Genomic DNA, 17077 nt, shown 5'->3' with positions numbered 1-17077 from the left:
AGTAAATCAGTGTGTGAGGGCTCATGGCTCAGTATGGTGCACAGGCCATGTTCTAGAAACTGCCGAATGCAAAGCCGCAGACTCCACCTCACACCTTCCAAATTCAGGTGATCGGTATGCACATTAAAGTTTAGACAACACTAAGATATCTGGATGAAGGAGGCCTCAAAGGACAGCTGGAGAGAAAAAATCCTAAGGGTTTTTCTTGGAACCTTGGATTAAATAATCAGAGTGGGAGCTGGAGAGATGGGTCAGTGACCACAGGCACTTGCTTGCAAAGTCTGATGGTCCGGGTTAGATTCCCAGGTAGATGCCACACAAGCCAGGTGCACAATGTGGTACATGCATCTGGAGTTCATTTGCATTGGCAAAGGCCCTAGAGAGCCTATGCTCTCTTCTTGAATATATGTAGTGGTGGTTTGATTCAGGTGTCCCCCATAATCTTAGACTTTCTGAATGTTAGGGTCACAGTGATAGAGATTTGGGAATTAACGCCTCCTGGAGGCTAGTGTATTGTTGGGTACGAGCTTATGGATGTTATAGCAGTTTTCCCTTGCCAGTGTTTGGCTCGCTCTCCTGTTGCTATGGTCCACCTGATGTTGGCCAGTGGGTGATGTCCACCCTCTGCTCATGCCACCATCTTCCCCTGCCATCATGGAGCTTCCCCTCGAGTCTGTAAGCCAAAATAAACCTCTTTTTCCCACAAGCTGCTCTTGGTTGTGTGATTTCTACCAGCAATGTGAACCTGGAGAGATGGCTTAGCAGTTAAGGAACTTGCCTGCAAATTCTAAGGACCCAGGTTAGATTTCCCCAGAACCCTTGTAAGTCGGGTGCACATGGTGGTGCATGTGTCTGGAATTCGTTTGCAACCACTAGAGGCCCTGGTGCGCCCATTCTCTCAAATAAACAAATATTTATTTGCAATCAGAGAGAACGAGAGAAAATGGGCGCACCAGGTCTCTAGAGGCTGCGTACTTCAGATGCATGCGCCACTGTGTGCATCTGGCTTAACGTGGGTACTAGGTAACCGAACCCGGGTCGTTAGTCTTTGTTGGCAAGCCAGCGCCTTAACCACTGAGCCATCTTTCCAGGCCCTGACCATGAACCAACCCTTGATCCACCTGCCTCCACCTCCAGGGTGCTACAGCCACCCCAGGCTTCTGTTTGTTTGTTTTATTTGGTGTTGAGGGTCGAACTCGTGGCTTGTACGCATGCCAGGCAAGGGCTCCATCTCCACCACCCTGCCTTCATTGGCCTTGGTTTCTCAGTCCTGAACTTCCCACGTTGAAACCCGTCCGGCCATGGCTGGTTGGGTTCGATTCGGAGGTCTGTTGCTCTGGCCTGGCTTGGTTGCTAGGGCCCGGAGCGTCAAGGTTGCTGAGGAAATGACATCACGCAAAGTAGGCGAGCCAAAAGGATGCTCCCTGCTCGCGATTGGCTGCCAGGTTTTCGGTGCTCTTCGCAGTTCTCGGGCTCCGGGACGGTTGTCAGTATCTCCTCGGTCTCTCCCGACTCCGTGGCGGTTCTTTTAGACCAGGGACCAGACTCAGTGAGTTCTTCGCCCTCGGCGAGACGTGATGGATGCCGCCATGCTAGCCTCTTTGGTCTATCAGGTACTTTTTTACTCCATCGGGTGTCTGTAGTTGTTCGGGTTTTGGTTTCTTTTCAAGGTAGGGTCTTGGTCTAGCCCAGGCTGACCTGGAATTCACTATGTTGTCTCAGGGTGGCCTCGAACTCGTGGTGATCCTCCTACCTCTGCCTCCCGAGTGCTGGGATTTAAGGCGTGCGCCACCACGCCCGGCTATATATAGTTTTAAACTAGGTCTGGGTGGAACCGAGACTTGGAGGTAGACCAATTTGGGGAGGAAAATAACAAAGAGGTTTTCAGGACTATAGAGGACTGGGTTTCAGAAGGATGGGGAAGCAGTAGGAGTCTTAAATAAGAATCCTGCGATTAGCATGATTTTTTTTTTTTTGTCGTTGTTGTTTTCTTTCCAGATGTGGACTTAAACCTGATCAATCACTTTCCAACCCTGTTCCATCTCCTTGGGTGAGAGGGGCCAGGCAGCCAAATGGATACGGCACCTGCCAGTCAAGTGACAGAGAAGGCTGCCTTGCAAGCACCACCAGGCGAAAAGAACCTGGGTCCGATGGCTCAGCGTGGGCAGCAGCCCCATGGCCTTCTTGCTGCAGCCCCGGAGCTGGGAGCCAGGCCAGACCCTGCCAGTCAGATTCTAGGGACTTCTCAAGGGCCTGAAAAACTGTTGGGTGAACTCGAAGGAGACTCTGATCAATCTCAAGAGTTAACCAGTGAGGCAGAGGAGACTCTGGAGGCCTCTGACCTCTGGTACTGTCCAGACGGCAGCTTTGTCAAAAAGATTATCACCTATGGCCATGGCCTGGACAAACCCAAGCTGGGTTCTCGCTGCCAAGTGCAGGCTTTGGGGTTTCCTTTTGGTTCCGGACTGCCAGAGGGCAACACCGAAGTCACTATAGGTTTAGGTCCATGGAGAGAGGAGACCTGGGGGGAAGTCTTAGAAAAATGCTTGGAGTCCATGTGTGAAGGGGAGGAAGCAGAGATTCGGGTCCCTGGGCATAGTGGACCTCCATTCAGGGTCAGGCTGAGTTCATTTACTCAGGGTCGGGATTCCTGGGAGCTGGAGGTGAGTGAGAAGGTAGCCCTGGCCAGGGAAGAACAGGCCAGGGGCACAGAGCTGTTTCGAGCTGGAAACCCCGAAGGGGCTGCCCGCTCCTACGGAAGGGCTCTCAGACTGTTACTGACTCTACCCCCGCCTGGTCCTCCAGAGCGAGCCGTCCTTCACGCCAACCTCGCAGCTTGCCAGTTGCTGCTAGGGCAGCCCCAGCTGGCAGCCCAAAGCTGTGATCGGGTACTGGAGCGGGAGCCTGGCCATTTGAAAGCCTTATACCGGAGGGGTGTTGCCCAGGCTGCCCTTGGGAACCTAGAAAAGGCCACTGCTGACTTCAAGAAGGTCCTGGCGGTAGACCCCAAAAACCGCGCAGCTCAGGAGGAGTTGGGGAAGGTGATCATTCAGGGGAAGAAACAAGATGCAGGGCTGGCCCAGGGTCTGCGCAAGATGTTTAGATGATTAAACCATAAAAGAGACAGGAACTTGTGAATTGTAGTCTGTGCCGTGAGGTTTTTAGGGACCCAAAGAGAAGTTTTCAGCCCATATGTGCACATAGAATATAGATCTATCTATCTATCTATCTATATATGAGGAGAGATAGAAGAGAGGCAAGCAGTGAGAATGGGCACACCAGGGCCTCCAGCCGCTGCAAACAAACTCCAAATGCATGCACCTCTTTGTGCATCTGCATCTGTGTGGGTACTGGGGAGTCAAACTGGGGTCGTTAGACGTTGCGGTCAGATGCTTTAACCCCTAAACCATCTGTCCAGCACTCAATGTACCACTTAAAAGTGTTTTTTCCAAGGTAGGTTCTCATTCTGTAGTCCCTGGTGATCCTCTTAACTCTGCTTACCGAGTAGTGGAACTAAAGGCGGGGGCCACTACGCCCACCTTCTTTTAAATACTTTTATTTACCTATTTATTTGGGATAGATCCAGTGAGTATGGGTGCACCACGCCTTCCCGCCACTGTAAGGGAACATCAGATGCATGGGTCACTTTGTGCATCCGGCTTTACATGGATACTGCAGAATAGAACCCAGGCCGTTAGGCTTTGTAAGGAAGCACCTTTAACCGCTGAGCCGTCTCTCCAGCCCCTCCACGTGCCACTTTTCAAGGGAGTTTATCTATCTTCTGGAACGGGAGCTCTTGGGGCAGATGTCGGGCCTCCAAATCCTGCGAACTACATCTCCCAGGCTCCTTTGCGCGGTGGTGGCGATGGGGCTGTTAGACACATGCGCAGTCCCGCGGCCGCCGCACTCTCATTGGTCTCTTCCGGTACAGTCATTTCTTCCGCGGCGGCGTGCCCGGCACCCAGGTCCGTGACTGGTGGCCGGCACTTCCGGGACGCTCTCTTTCCCTTGAGGGGCGCGCGGATTGGCTGCGGGCGGACGGGGCGGGGCGGGGAGCGGCGTGCGGGTCAGGGGGTGGGGGGAAGATGGCGGAGCTGATGCTCCTGAGCGAGATCGCCGACCCGACGCGGTTCTTCACCGACAACCTGCTCGGCCCGGAGGACTGGGGTGCGTGCGGGGCGGGGTGTGCGGGGCGGACGAGGCCCCGGGGCGGCGGCGGCCACGGCGCCCTGGCGTCGCCGGGCCCAGGGTGCCGACGATGGCTCGCTCGGGGTGCCGGGCCGGCGGCCGCGGCTCTGCGGCAGACCTGGGCTCCCGGCCCCAGCTCCGAGCAGTTCCGGGGTCGGGAGGGAGGGAGGGAGGCAGTTTCTTCGGGAGCCTCGCGGTTCGAGTGGGCGGGCGGTGGGTCCGCCCGAGCCGAGCCAATGAGGGACGGGCCGCGGCCTCCTGACCGCCCCCGCCCGCCCGCCCGCCCCGCAGACTGCACCTTGTACGCGGGCCTGGAGGAGGTGTCCGACGAGCCGACGCAGCTCTTCCGTTGCGTGGAGCACGATGTCCCGGTACAGTAACCCGCCCCCGTCGCGGTCCCCTTGGCCATGCGTGGGTGCGGGTGGTCCCCAAGCCTGCACTCATTGCCGAGCGCGAGCTCGTCGGAGATTCACTTCTGCCTTCTCTCACTTCTGCCCTCTTGACATACCCTCCACTGTTTAGTTTGACAGCAGCTCTCTGGATGTGGGGATGGATGTCAGTCCCCCCGAGCCGCCATGGGACCCTCTGCCTATCTTCCCAGGTAAGATAGCCTTTGTGTTTCCCTCGTCTTTCCAGAAGCCCTTACCTTCTCCTGTCTCCTAGAATCTGTTGTCCTTACCTGAGTCCTCATATGCACGCTGCGGACACGTTTGTGCACCCCTCGACTCCATCCCTGAAGTGTGGTTTTCTCCTCCAATCCCTAATTCTGGTGGGAACCCTTCTCAAGATGCATTTTAGACTCTTCTTCAGGCTGTGTTTCCTGGCTACTTTAAAAAAAATATATTCTTATTTACCTTTTAGAAGGGATGCACTCGGGCCTCCTGCCACTGCAGGCGAACTCCAGATGCATGTGCTACCATGTGCATCTGGCCTAAAGTGGGTTCTTGGGAGTCGAACTTAGGTCCTTAGGCTTCGGAGGCAAGGGCCATGGCTAAGCGCTCTCTCCAGCCCTCCCTGGTTGTTTTTGTAGGGCTTGGTAGTTGAACCCAGGGCCTAATGTATACAAGGCCAGTGCTTTACCATGGAGTTAAATATGCCCTTCCTGGGTGTTTTCCAACTTTTCTCCCCTCCAGATCTTCAGGTGAAATCTGAACCGTCCTCCCCCTGCTCGTCCTCCTCTTTCAGCTCAGAATCATCACAACTTTCTGCAGAGCCCTCCAGCCAGGTGAGCACTCCTCTCCCTCCAGCGCTGCGTGGTGGGGGCTCTGCTCCATCCTCTTCCTCATAAACACTGAAGAAAGGATTTGCTGCTGTGAGTCATGAGGTGGAGGCTGTTTCTGCCTTTGCCATAATACCCTCACTTTCCATGCTTCTCTGGCCACTTACAAGTGAAGATGGGTCCTTTGGATTTTTTTTTAGCTCTTTTGCTTTTGTTTTTCCAAGTAGGGTCTTAGGCCAGGCTAACCTGGAATTCCCTATGTAATCAACTCAACTCACAGTGATCCTCCTACCTCAGCCTCCTGAGTATTGGGATTAAAGGCGTGTACCACTACACCTGGCTTTTTTTTTTTTTTTTCTTTGAGGTAGGGTCTCACTCTAGCTCAGGGTGGCCTCAAACTCACAGTGGTCCTACTACCTTTGCCTCCCAAGTTCTGGGTTTAATTAATTAATTGCCAGGTGTGACACCACACCTGGCTATTTATTTATTTTATCTGGGGGGAGGGGGAAGGAGAGGGGATGGGTGTGCCAGGGCCTGTAGCCACTGCAAATGAATGATGCATTCACTATCTTCTTCATCTGGCTTACATAGGTCCTGGGGAATCAAACCTGGGTCCTTGGCTTTGCAGGCAAGTGCCATAGCCACTAAGCCATCTCCCTAGCCCCCCCCCCCCCCCTTTTTGAGGTAGGGTCTCTCTCTGGTCCAGGCTGACCTGGAATTCACTATGTAGTCTCAGAGTGGCCTCAAACTCATGGAGATCCTCCTACCTCTGCCTCCCAAGTGCTGGGAATAAAGGCGTGCACCATCATGCCCTGTTTTCTAGCCCTTTTTTTTGAGGCACCATATCATATAGTTCAAGCTGGCCTGAAACTAGCTATATAGCTTAGAATGACCTTGAACTTGTGATCTTCTTGCCTTTATCTTCCAAGCACTGGGTTTCCAGCCATTTGCACCATGTCTGGTTTATGTGGTTCTGGAGATTTAGCCAGGGCTGCATGCCTGTTAGGCAAGCAGTCTACCTACCGACTGATATACAAGATGAAGTCTTTCTATTATACGGAGAGAGGTGGCAGCAGTAGGGCTGGAAAGAAGGGAGTTGTTAACTGCTGAGGATTCTGGAGCTGTTTTTGCCCAGTGTAAGTTGGTACTTGAGACCCTGACACTTTGCGAGCTCTCCCAGGGGTAGAGTAGAGATAAAGAATGGGACCAGAGGGACAACAGGGAGATGCTTGGACCACTGAGACCTCAACTCAGGAACTGATGGTCTGCGAGCCCCTCAGCTGCTGTGCTCAGCATCTCCTCCTTGTCTTCTTCCTCCTTCCTATTTCCCTGCCCCACCCTCACTCCCACCAGGCTCCTGGAGTAGGGGATGCGCTGCCTGTGAAGACAGAGTCCTTAGCACCTCCGCTCTGCCTCCTGGGAGATGACCCAGCATCCCCATTTGAAACTGTCCACATCACTGTGGGCCCTGCCTGTGATGAGCCCTCAGGTAATAACAGCCTGGCCCTGTCCTCTTGGGCTTGGCCAATGCAGAGTGTCTCTGTGCAGGTGGAGGACAGGCAGGGTGAGGTGGGAGGATGCAGTGCTGGCAGCCAGAGAAGAAGCTGGGAAGGAGGAAGCTTAGCACTGAAGCAAAGGCAGCACGAAGGAGTAGGAGGCTCCCTTATTCCTGGTGTTCGTCTGTGTCATTCAGCATTTGCATAAGGAAACCCTTGTGGACAATTTAGGACGTATTTGTTAGTGCTTTCCTTTCTACCACACACACCTTTCCTTTTGTCTCACTCTTTCCCAGGCTGACCTGGAACTCACTCTAGTTCCAAGCTGGCCTTGAACTCACAGTGATCCTCCTACCTCTGCCTCCCAAGTGCTGGGATTAAAGGCATGCTCCACCACACCTGGCCTCAGCTTTGATTTTTATTATAAAATTTTTCACATATGCTGAAAGGTTGGAATACCACAGAAGATTCATACCATATGTGTTCTTTTTGTGCTCTTGGGTTTATTTGATCATATGTTTATTCAAAAGATAATTATTAGCCGAGTATGATGGCACACACCTTTAATCCCAGTACTTGAGAGGCAGAGGTAGGTGGATCACCGTGTGTTTGAGGCCACCTTGAGACTACATAGTGAATTCCAGGTCAGCTTGGGCTACAGCGAGACCCTGCTTCGGAAAAAAAAAAAAGCAAGTATTTATTTATTGACCCACTACTCCATGCCAGCTACCAAAGAGGGTGCTGGGAATGCAAGATGAATGGAAAGTGACCTCCAAGCTGAGCTTTCTGTGTGGATGTAGGGAGAAAGGCAGCAGTGCCAGTGAACAGGGGTGTGGTCATTCTGTTAGATGGTGCCAGTCATGGTTGTACACACTTGTAATCCCCATGCGCAGGAGGTGGAGGCTGGAGGATCAGGTTTTCAAGGTCATCCTTGCTACATGGTAAGTTAGGAGGCCAACTTGAAGTATGTGAGACCCTGTCTGAAAAGATGTGACAAAAGGGTTCATTTGACAGTGCTAGGAAAGCTCCCGAGAGCGGGAGCTCACCTGGAGCTGGGCTGGACCTGGTACTCGTTCTAGGGAGAAGCATTTCTTTTTTTTTTCTTTTGGATTTTCGAGGTGGTGTTTCACTCTAGCTCTGACTAGCCTGGAATTCACTATGTAGTCTCAGGCTGGCCTTGAACTCATGGTGATCCTCCTATCTCTGCCTCTCAAGTGCTGAGATTAAAAGCATGTGCCACCATGCCCAGCCAGGGAGGAGCATTTCTAAAGTCAAGGTTATGATTTCTATATGTTATGAAGTGTGCATTATAATTCAGTAATGTGTACGCATTGTGTAATAATCACTTCCATTTTCTGGAACACTGTCACTCACATATGTTGGAAACACGGCAGATTTTATTTTTGTAGTGATAGGGTATTGCTGTGGAGCTCTGGCTGGACTGGCGCTCACTGTACAGATGAAGCAGGCTTGGAACTTGCAGCAATCCTTTGGCCACTGCCTCCTGAGTACTGGGTTACAGGTGTATACACCACCTTGCTCTGCTGAGCTGAGAGGGTATGGGATGGGTGACCTGCAAGTAGACAAGGCCCTTGCATTTCTTCAGAGTGGATGTGAGGCAGGTGGGGAATGGTGAGACATTAGAGACTAGAGTCTGGCCAGGCAGGCCCTGCACTGGGCCTTCTAGCTTCTGTTCCATAGTTGGAGGCAGCTGGGACCTTCAAAGAATTAAGCAGTCTGGGCGTGGTGGCACAGGCCTTTAATCCCAGCACTCAGGAGGCAGAGGTAGGAGGATCACTGAGTTTGAGGCCACCCTGACATTACATAGTGAATTCCAGGTCAGCCTGGGCTAGAGACCCTCCCTCAAAATAAAAAAAAAGGCTGGGTGTGGTGTAGCAAGCCTTTTCTCCCAGCACTCAGGAGGCAGAGATAGGCAGATCACTGTGAGTTTGAGGCCACTCTGAGACTACGTAATGAATCCCAGGTAAGCCTGGGATAGAATGAGACCCTACCTTGAAAAACCAAAAAAAGACGGGCTGGAGAGATGGCTTAGCGGTTAAGTGCTTGCCTGTGAAGCCTAAGGATCTCGGTTCGAGGCTCGGTTCCCCAGGTCCCACGTTAGCCAGATGCACAAGGGGGCGCACGCGTCTGGAGTTCGTTTGCAGAGGCTGGAGGCCCTGGCGCGCCTAATCTCTCTCTCTCCCTCTATCTGTCTTTCTGTGTCTGTCGCTCTCAAATAAATTAAAAACAAAAAAAAAAAAAAAAAACCAAAAAAAGAAAATAAGAATAGATTGTAGAAAGGCAGTACTGATAAGGCCAAAAGGACATTAAGGGGAAGCCCTCATGTGCAGAGAAGACGGTCTTGAGAAAGAATTAAGCTAACGTAGAAAGGCACAGGGCCTCCCAGGCCAAGGAGAACTCGGAGACAGGATGTGAGGGTTACTGGCCAGGGCAGCTGCTTTTTATGGGTTGGACACTGCAAAAGCAGATTTCTGGTCAGGAGAGGTGATAAGCTAAATGTTGGGCATGATGTTTGTTGATTTCAAAGTGTCTCTGTCACTGGTGGAAGTCGCTAGAAGCCAGATTACTCAGGAGCCCACTGATTTCCAGCTAGGCTTTCTCCTTGGGTCTCTGCAGGGCATATCAAAGCAACTCAATGAAGGGAGGGTGCACAGTTTGGAGGTACAGTCCACCATGGCAGCAGGACATGAGGCAGCTGGTCACAGCTCATCCTCAGTAAGGAAGCAGGAGATGGATGCTGGCATTCAGCCTGCTTCCCCTTTTTACTCCGTCCAAGACCCTACCCCATGGGATGGTGCCACCCACATTCAGGATGGTCCTTCCTCCTCCGTAACCCTCTCATAGACACACCCAGAGGTGTATTTCTGTTTAACTCCAGTCCACAGGGAAGATGGGAAGTTAACTATCAAATCTTAGCAGGAAAGGGTGAAGAGCGGCTGTTGGGGGTGGAAGACATCAACATTTCTAGTAGACAATCAGATGCTACAAAGGGGACACAGTGAAAATTGCAACACTTTGGCAGCAAGATTACTGGTGCCTTTGTGAAGGGCAGTGCTATTAAACCGTGGTTCTCTTCTATTTTTCAATACTGCATGAAGGCCTGCTCTCAGAGCTTCGTGTGGCTTTTCAGTACCTTGTGCTCAAGTAGTGCTGGTGATCAGAGCCAGGGAGGCGCTGTGCGTGACCGTGTGTCACTGGTTCCCTTTGTCCTCTGGAACTTGCGTCCTGACTCAGCCTTTCCCAAGCCCAAGCAGAAACCAGATTTGCAGTTCCATTTTTTTTTTTTTTTTTGGGAGGTAGGGCCTCACTCACTCTGGCTAGCCCAGGCTGACCTAGAATTTACTTTGTGGTCTCAGGGTGGCCTTGAACTCACAGCAATCCTTCTGTCTTTTCCTCTTACCTCTGCCTCCCTAGTGCTGGCATTAAAGGCATGTACCACCATGCCAGACTCATATTGGTGTTTACTTTTTTTTTTTTTTTTTTTTTTGAGGTAGGGTCTGACTCTAGCTCAGGCTGACTTGGAATTCACTCTGTAGTCTCAGGGTAGCCTCACACTCACAGTGATCCTCCTACCTCTGCCTCACAAGTGCTAGGATTAAAGGTGTGCACCACCATGCCCAGCTCAGATTGGTGTTTAAAATAGCAATGTTAGTGATCATATAATTAAGTATCCAAACAGATGGTTTTTGGACTGTTCTTTATACTGAATCTAGCTCTCAGATGTTTTTTGGTTTTTTGAGGTAGGGTCTCACTCTAGCCCAGGCTGACTTGGAATTCACTATATAGTCTCAGACTGGCCACAAATCAGCAATCCTCCTACCTCAGATTCCTGAGTGCTGGAATTAAAGGTGTGTGCCACAATGCCTGGCCTCAGATGGGTTTTGTTGCACTTGTATGGGCCCAGCATTTGTTTCTGTGAGGTGACTGAAACCTTTTGATGTGGCCCTGGAAGGCTGGCTGATGTCTATCAGAAGGGAAGCTGTGTGAAAGAGAAGCAGTGAGCCCTCTTAGGCCAGCAGAGTTTGGTGTATGGAGGCCATGAGAACGGCGGTGACAGCAAGCGGGTTGGGAGTCAGGAGGGGCAGGCCAGTTTCACGGAGATGTAGGCCTGGTGGTTGTCAGCGTGGAAGTGTGTTGGGCCAGCCAGGGGTATAAGTCCAGCAAGATGACACTTGGTGGTATGGATGCCGAGTCCTGTGCTCAGGCCTCCTCTGGGTCACTGGGCACGATCTGAGGGAAGGAAGTAAGAGCAGCGGAAGGGCAGGGCAGCCTCGAGGAGGCGCAGTGGCTTGTGCTGAGTGTGCGGAGCACTGAGAGCAGTGCCGTCCCAGGGCAAGCGGTGGGAGGCTCACACACCAACAACTCACAGCCTCCTGTGCCACAGTGCTTTTGTGTCCAGGTGCAAGGAAAGTGACCCCTTTCTTCCTCTGGATGCGCTTGCCCTCTTCAGTGTGTGCCTCATTTTGGCTCTTGTTTTCTGCCCGCCACCCCACAGACATCCAGACCAAGGTGGAACCCGTCTCTCCGTCATCCTCTATCAACTCTGAGGCATCTCTGCTCTCAGCCGACTCCCCCAGCCAGGTGAGCAGTCTTCCCTTCTGGTGCCCCAGCCCTTCCTCCCTGTCTTGTCAGCTCCTCCTCCTCACTGGACATTCCTAACATCTCTACTGCCCTGGGTAGGCTTTTATAGGAGAAGAGGTCCTGGAAGTGAAGACAGAGTCCCCGTCGCCTCCAGGATGCCTCCTGTGGGATGTCCCAACCCCTTCCCTTGGGACTGTCCAGATCAGCATGGGTCCATCCCCTGACAATTCCTCAGGTAATGGGTCCTCCTAACCCCTGGGTTCCCTAGCAAGAGGGCTGTAGTTCCAAAATTCCTCCCTCTCTCCCTCTGCACCTTCCTCTCCTTCCTTTAGGCAAAGCCTCAGCCACGCGGAAGCCACCACTGCAGCCCAAACCTGTGGTGCTAACCACTGTCCAGATGCCCCCCAGAACTGTGCCTCCCAGCACCACCGTCCTCCTGCAGCCCCTTGTCCAGCAGCCTGCAGGTACAGAAGAGGGAGCGGAAGACTGGGCTGCAGTCCTCGTCAGTGAGCTCACAGCCACTGAAGCCCCAGCCTTGCGTGCCTGGGTGTGAGTATGAACACAGGACCCCTCTTGACACAGCTCTCTGCCCTCCTTCTGCTTGCTGCTCCAGTGTCCCCAGTGGTCCTCATCCAAGGTGCTATTCGGGTCCAGCCTGACGGTCCAGCCCCCACTGTTCCACGGCCTGAGAGGAAGAGCATCGTTCCAGCTCCAATGCCTGGGAACTCCTGCCCACCTGAAGTGGATGTATGTGTAGAAGAGGGTTAGAGCTCCTGATGCGGGGGAGAAAAGGCCATTATAGAGACAGCTGTGGGATGAAGAGGGACTTGGGATCAAGGAACAAGAAGTGAGGACAGGAACTGAGGGACAGCCCTAGGGCAAAGGTAGATCCTGTTCTATAGTGTAGTCTAGGGCCTGTGGGATGACCCTAGAGTAGGGATAGACCTGATTCTAGCATGGTCTTTGGGCCTTAGGTTTTCTTTCACTGCCATGGAGGAAGGTGGTCTCAGGAAGTCAAGGGTAGGGGAAAAGCCAGGTAAATTGTTCGTCGTTACAGCAAGGTTAAACTTGGGTTCTGAAAGCAGGACCAGGCCTGGTCGGAAGGGAGCTTGGTAGCTGACCCCTGGCTTGGTGGCTCCAGCTGTCTCTCACCCTCTGGTCCTGGCCAGGCAAAGCTGCTGAAGCGGCAGCAGCGAATGATCAAGAACCGGGAGTCGGCCTGCCAGTCCCGCCGGAAGAAGAAGGAGTACCTGCAGGGGCTGGAGGCGAGGCTGCAGGCAGTGCTGGCCGACAACCAGCAGCTGCGCAGGGAGAACGCTGCCCTCCGCCGGCGGCTGGAGGCCCTGCTGGCCGAGGTAGGGCCCGGCTGTCCTTGGAAAGGCTGGGAACAGGCTTCTCGGGGTGTGACACCCGGCCTCTTCCCCTTCCTCTTCCTCTTCCTCTTCCTCTGCACCTTAGAACAGTGAGCTCAAGCTAGGGTCTGGAAACAGGAAGGTGGTCTGCATCGTGGTCTTCCTTCTCTTCATTGCCTTCAATTTTGGACCTGTCAGGTGAGGCCCTCCGGAGCCCTTGCTCTTTCTTCCTAGACACCTGAAAAGCTGGCTGCTTCATCTTGCCTGTGCTTCTCCCCAGCATCAGCGAGCCGCCTCCAGCCCCCGTCTCTCCACGGATGAGCAGGGAGGAGCCCCGACCCCGGAGACACTTGCTGGAGTTCTCAGAGCCAGAGCCTGATCACGGGGTCGAACCCCTCCAAGGGGCCGCCCAGGGCTCCGAGGAGCCACAACCCAGTCCAACAGGCCAGCCCAGTTTCAGGTGAGGGGTAAATGGGTCCTTCTCCTTGGAGATACGAGCAGGTCATCTTCTTGAAAGTGGCCCCTGAGAGCAGAGCCATAGCTGCTCTTGCTGATGGTGCCTTCTTTGTAATGCCAGTGATGGTAGCCTCTGACTTTTGCCCCCTCCTGCCTCACTCAGGAACCTGACTGCCTTTCCTGGGGATGCCAAGGAACTACTACTGAGAGACCTAGATCAGCTCTTCCTCTCCTCTGACTGCCGGCACTTCAACAGAACTGAGTCTCTGAGGTACGTTGGGGTCAAGGCTGGGCCCCTGCCCCTGCCCTCGCCCTCCAAGGTCTTCCACAGACAGCCTGGCTGCCCCTGTTGGCTGAAGTGCAGCTCTCCTGCCTTTTCTCCTCACTGCGGCACACAGGCAGGGAAGCATTTTGGCCTGTCCTTGGGATGGTGACCCTCCTCTGCTTCCCCAGGCTTGCTGATGAGCTAAGTGGCTGGGTTCAGCGTCACCAGAGGGGCCGGCGGAAGATACCTCAGAAGTCCCAGGAGAGACAGGTAGGAGCCATGGGGCTGGCTCAAGGAAGCGATCTGGAGACAGGGCCAATACCCTGGGGACTTTAGGTGGGTAGAGGGTGGTGGTTTCAGGGACTGGGGCATGGAGTGGGTGTGAGATGTCACCAGCTTCCAGGGACTGCCTTCTCTTTGCCTTTTCCCTTCACCCACCCCAAAGCCTTAGATACTTCTCCTTCTAGAAGTCTCTGCTATGGAAGAAGTCACCTCCAGTGAAGGCCGTCCCCACCCAACCCCCAGGACTCCCTGAAAAGTGAGTGTTGGATTATTTATTACGGGAGGTCTCTAAGGAGCTGTGCCCCAGGAACTTCTCCCCCATCCAACCTGTCTCTCCTCTCACTGGGAACTGGGCCTTGGGCTTGCTTAGCTCCTTCCAAATCCTGTGCTCCGCCTGCGTAGGGATTCTGTGGGCCAACTACAGCTGTACCGCCACCCAGACCGGTCCCAACCCGAGTTTCTGGATGCAATCGACCGTCGGGAAGACACATTTTATGTTGTCTCTTTCCGAAGGGTGAGTTCTTCCTCCTGGGCCTCCCTGTCACTGTTAGCCTCGTCGGTGGTAGGCAGAGTGGGGCCGCAGGGCCTGCGGGTATCTTTCCCTCCACCCTGAGGTCCCTCTGCTCCCCAGGACCACTTGCTGCTCCCTGCCATCAGCCACAACAAGACCTCCCGGCCCAAGATGTCCCTAGTGATGCCGGCCATGGCCCCCAATGGTAACTCTTCCTCTGCCTTGGTGAGGGTTCTCACACTGAAGGGTGAAGTTCCCATCGGTGGATCCGGCAGGGGGCGCTAGAGAGAGGAGGCTCAGTGGCACCACCAAGCTGGGAAGGGAGGGGAAACTATGTGTGTGTGGAAGGGGGCGGGATGAGTGTTTGAGAAGTGGCTAACACCAGAAACCCAGCACTGAGGGCTCAGGAGTCTATGACAGGAAGATGGATGGTTTGAAGCCAACCTGGACTACATACTGAGTCCTTGTCTCAAAACCAAAAACAAGAGCCGGACATGGTGGTGCACACCTTTAATCCCAGCTCCTGGGAGGCAGAGGTAGGAGTTCGCAACCACTCTGAGATTACAGAGTAAATTCCAGGTCAGCCTGAACTAGGGTGAGACCCTACCTCGAAAAACAAAACAAAACAAAAACCTGCAGGTGTAGGTACTAGAAGTGGCTGGGCAGAGAGAGGGCATAACTACTTACTTCCCTTTTCTTTTTTGCCTCCTCTGTTATCGATGTCTTAATCCTGTCTTCCCCTGCTCTGAACTCTACTCCTGTGTCCACTTAACTCCCCGTGGGCCTCCCTGCTTGCTTCTGTCCTCCCTACTCACCACCACTTTCTGACATCATCTCCATTTGCCCTCTCCCCGTCTCTAACTGTCTTCTTCTCACAGAGACCCTGTCAGGCCGGGGTGCCCCGGGGGACTACGAGGAGATGATGCAGATTGAATGTGAGGTCATGGACACCAGGGTGATTCACATCAAGACCTCCACGGTGCCCCCCTCACTCCGGAAGCAGCCGTCCCCATCCCCAGGCAATACCACAGGTGGCCCCTTGTCAGCTTCTGCCGCCAGCCAAGCCCACCCAGCCTCCCATCAACCCCTCTACCTCAACCATCCCTGACCTGCAGCTCACAGCAGCTTAAACCTGGGTGGGGGGTGCCGAGTGACCAAGTGGAACTGTGTCAAACTTCCCTGATCCCTGGGCTTGGGCAATTGGTAAAGGAAAAGCAGGGTGTTGGGTTAAGCACTTACTAAAGCAGGGTGGGTGGTCCACCTCTTCAGAATACAGGGCCTTTCGCGCCCCTGTAAGCCTGTCCTGTTCTTTTTCTCAGAGTGTGGAATGAGGCTCAGCGTTAGGGTAGAGTCTCCCACATCCTCTTTATTCCTTTGTTTCTGTTTGAGGGTAGAGGTGGGAATTTAGTCCCCAGGTGGGACAAGGAACATGCGTACATTGGAGCTGGGTGGTTATTGGGAGCAGAGGAGTACAGTGGAGGTCAGTTTATGTGTGTGCGTGCAACTTTTATTTTTATTATTATTAAATAACTTGAAGGGAGTTAAATAAGTGGTGACTGCCTTCCTGGCTTGTGAGACTTGTGTAGGGCCAGCTTCAAAGTACCAAGCACTGAGGGTGCGCATGGGGTGGGGTGTGCGGAACCAGACCTCATGTCAGCTCCTTGCCCCACCCCTGAGACTCTGGGGGTGTCTGTCTAGCAAGGATGTCTATGGCGTGACACCAGAGGATCCAGATCATTGGAATGTGTCTGAGTAAACAGGAAGGACAGGGGCCCCCACGCCCTTCAGGGTGCTCCGCAGCACCCCCTACCCCACTGCTCTCCAGGATGAGCAGTTCACACAAACAAGTGGAGCCTGGGGCCAGAGGGCCTGGAGCCCAGGAAGGTGGGGCTGGTGGAGAAAGGCCTGTGCTGAGGAAGAGGAGGCATGTGGAAACATCCCTATGGTCCTGCACTTGAAGGAGAATGAGACACAGGGTCCAAGTGGACAGAGAAGATGGACAGCCAAGCAGCAAGGGCTCTGTGCTCCATTGGGAAGAGCGGGATCAGCAAGACGAGGGGCTGATTCTCTACCCAGCCTGGGAGATCCCCTGCAGCTGCTCTGTCCAGCAGTGCTTTGGGCCTGACCCTGTGGGACTGGCCTGGGTCAGCTGGAGGGTGTGAGCTGGGCCTGGGCTCCACGCCCAGATGACTGGACAGGGGCTGCCTGGCCAGAAGCCCAGTTCTGAAGGAGGGAAGAACCTCACGTGTCCAGCCAGGCTCTCCCCTCCTTTCTCGGTCTCTAATGTGTTTGGGGTGAAAACAGACTAGGGAACTATGGCAACCTGGAACCAGGGATCCCAGGAACTAGGCCTCTTCCCTCCAGAGGACAGCCCCTGGTCCTCAGCCACTTCCTTTCCCAGAGTGTCTTGCACACCCCATGCAAGCAGTGAGTACCATGAGAAAACCAGGATTTGGGAAGCAGATGACCTGGTCTAGGCTCCCTCAGAACCTTTAATTAGCTGGTGTCCTCAAGCACGGGCTGGGGCAGTGCCAGAAGGGAAGGTGGTGCTCTACTGCCTAGTCTCATAGGCCGTCTCTGTTCTTGCTTCTGTTCTCTCTCGACACCCACTTGGGAAAGTCCACGCACTGGGGTGGGCCACCCAGACCCCTCTGAGTGGTTGTGGATGGTGGGGGCCAGCAGTTGAGAGGTCCTGCTGCGGTCTTC

General features: G+C 53.7%; 2 protein-coding genes across 4 annotated transcripts; both read left to right on the top strand.

Annotated features, from left to right (window-relative positions):
- Window positions 1–1435: 1435 nt before the first annotated feature.
- Window positions 1436–3124, top strand: Fkbpl (FKBP prolyl isomerase like). Its single transcript, XM_045156978.1, has 2 exons — window positions 1436–1613; window positions 1999–3124. The coding sequence occupies exon 2, from the start codon at window positions 2073–2075 to the stop codon at window positions 3105–3107; it is 1035 nt and encodes a 344-aa protein (XP_045012913.1). The 5' UTR covers window positions 1436–1613; window positions 1999–2072; the 3' UTR covers window positions 3108–3124.
- A 938-nt stretch (window positions 3125–4062) lies between these two features.
- On the top strand, window positions 4063–15911 carry Atf6b (activating transcription factor 6 beta). 3 transcript variants are annotated; one of them, XM_045157526.1, is made up of 18 exons: window positions 4063–4167; window positions 4480–4559; window positions 4711–4789; window positions 5322–5413; window positions 6761–6896; window positions 11420–11505; window positions 11605–11740; window positions 11838–11969; window positions 12119–12252; window positions 12675–12860; window positions 12964–13055; window positions 13138–13317; window positions 13477–13584; window positions 13767–13848; window positions 14049–14116; window positions 14263–14374; window positions 14492–14576; window positions 15250–15911. In XM_045157526.1, the coding sequence occupies exons 1-18, from the start codon at window positions 4086–4088 to the stop codon at window positions 15477–15479; spliced, it is 2100 nt and encodes a 699-aa protein (XP_045013461.1). In that variant the 5' UTR covers window positions 4063–4085; the 3' UTR covers window positions 15480–15911. The 3 variants fall into 3 exon arrangements, with proteins under 3 accessions (XP_045013461.1, XP_004671991.1, XP_045013462.1); XM_004671934.2 differs by having other exon boundaries at window positions 14046–14116; XM_045157527.1 differs by having other exon boundaries at window positions 14046–14116; window positions 14492–14596; window positions 15250–15428.
- The last annotated feature ends 1166 nt before the right edge of the window (window positions 15912–17077 follow it).

The sequence above is a fragment of the Jaculus jaculus genome, chromosome 8, assembly GCF_020740685.1.
Source record: "Jaculus jaculus isolate mJacJac1 chromosome 8, mJacJac1.mat.Y.cur, whole genome shotgun sequence".
Taxonomy (NCBI): Eukaryota; Metazoa; Chordata; class Mammalia; order Rodentia; family Dipodidae; genus Jaculus; species Jaculus jaculus.
Note: the sequence above shows the minus strand (reverse complement) of the source record. Positions and strands in the feature narration are given on the sequence as shown.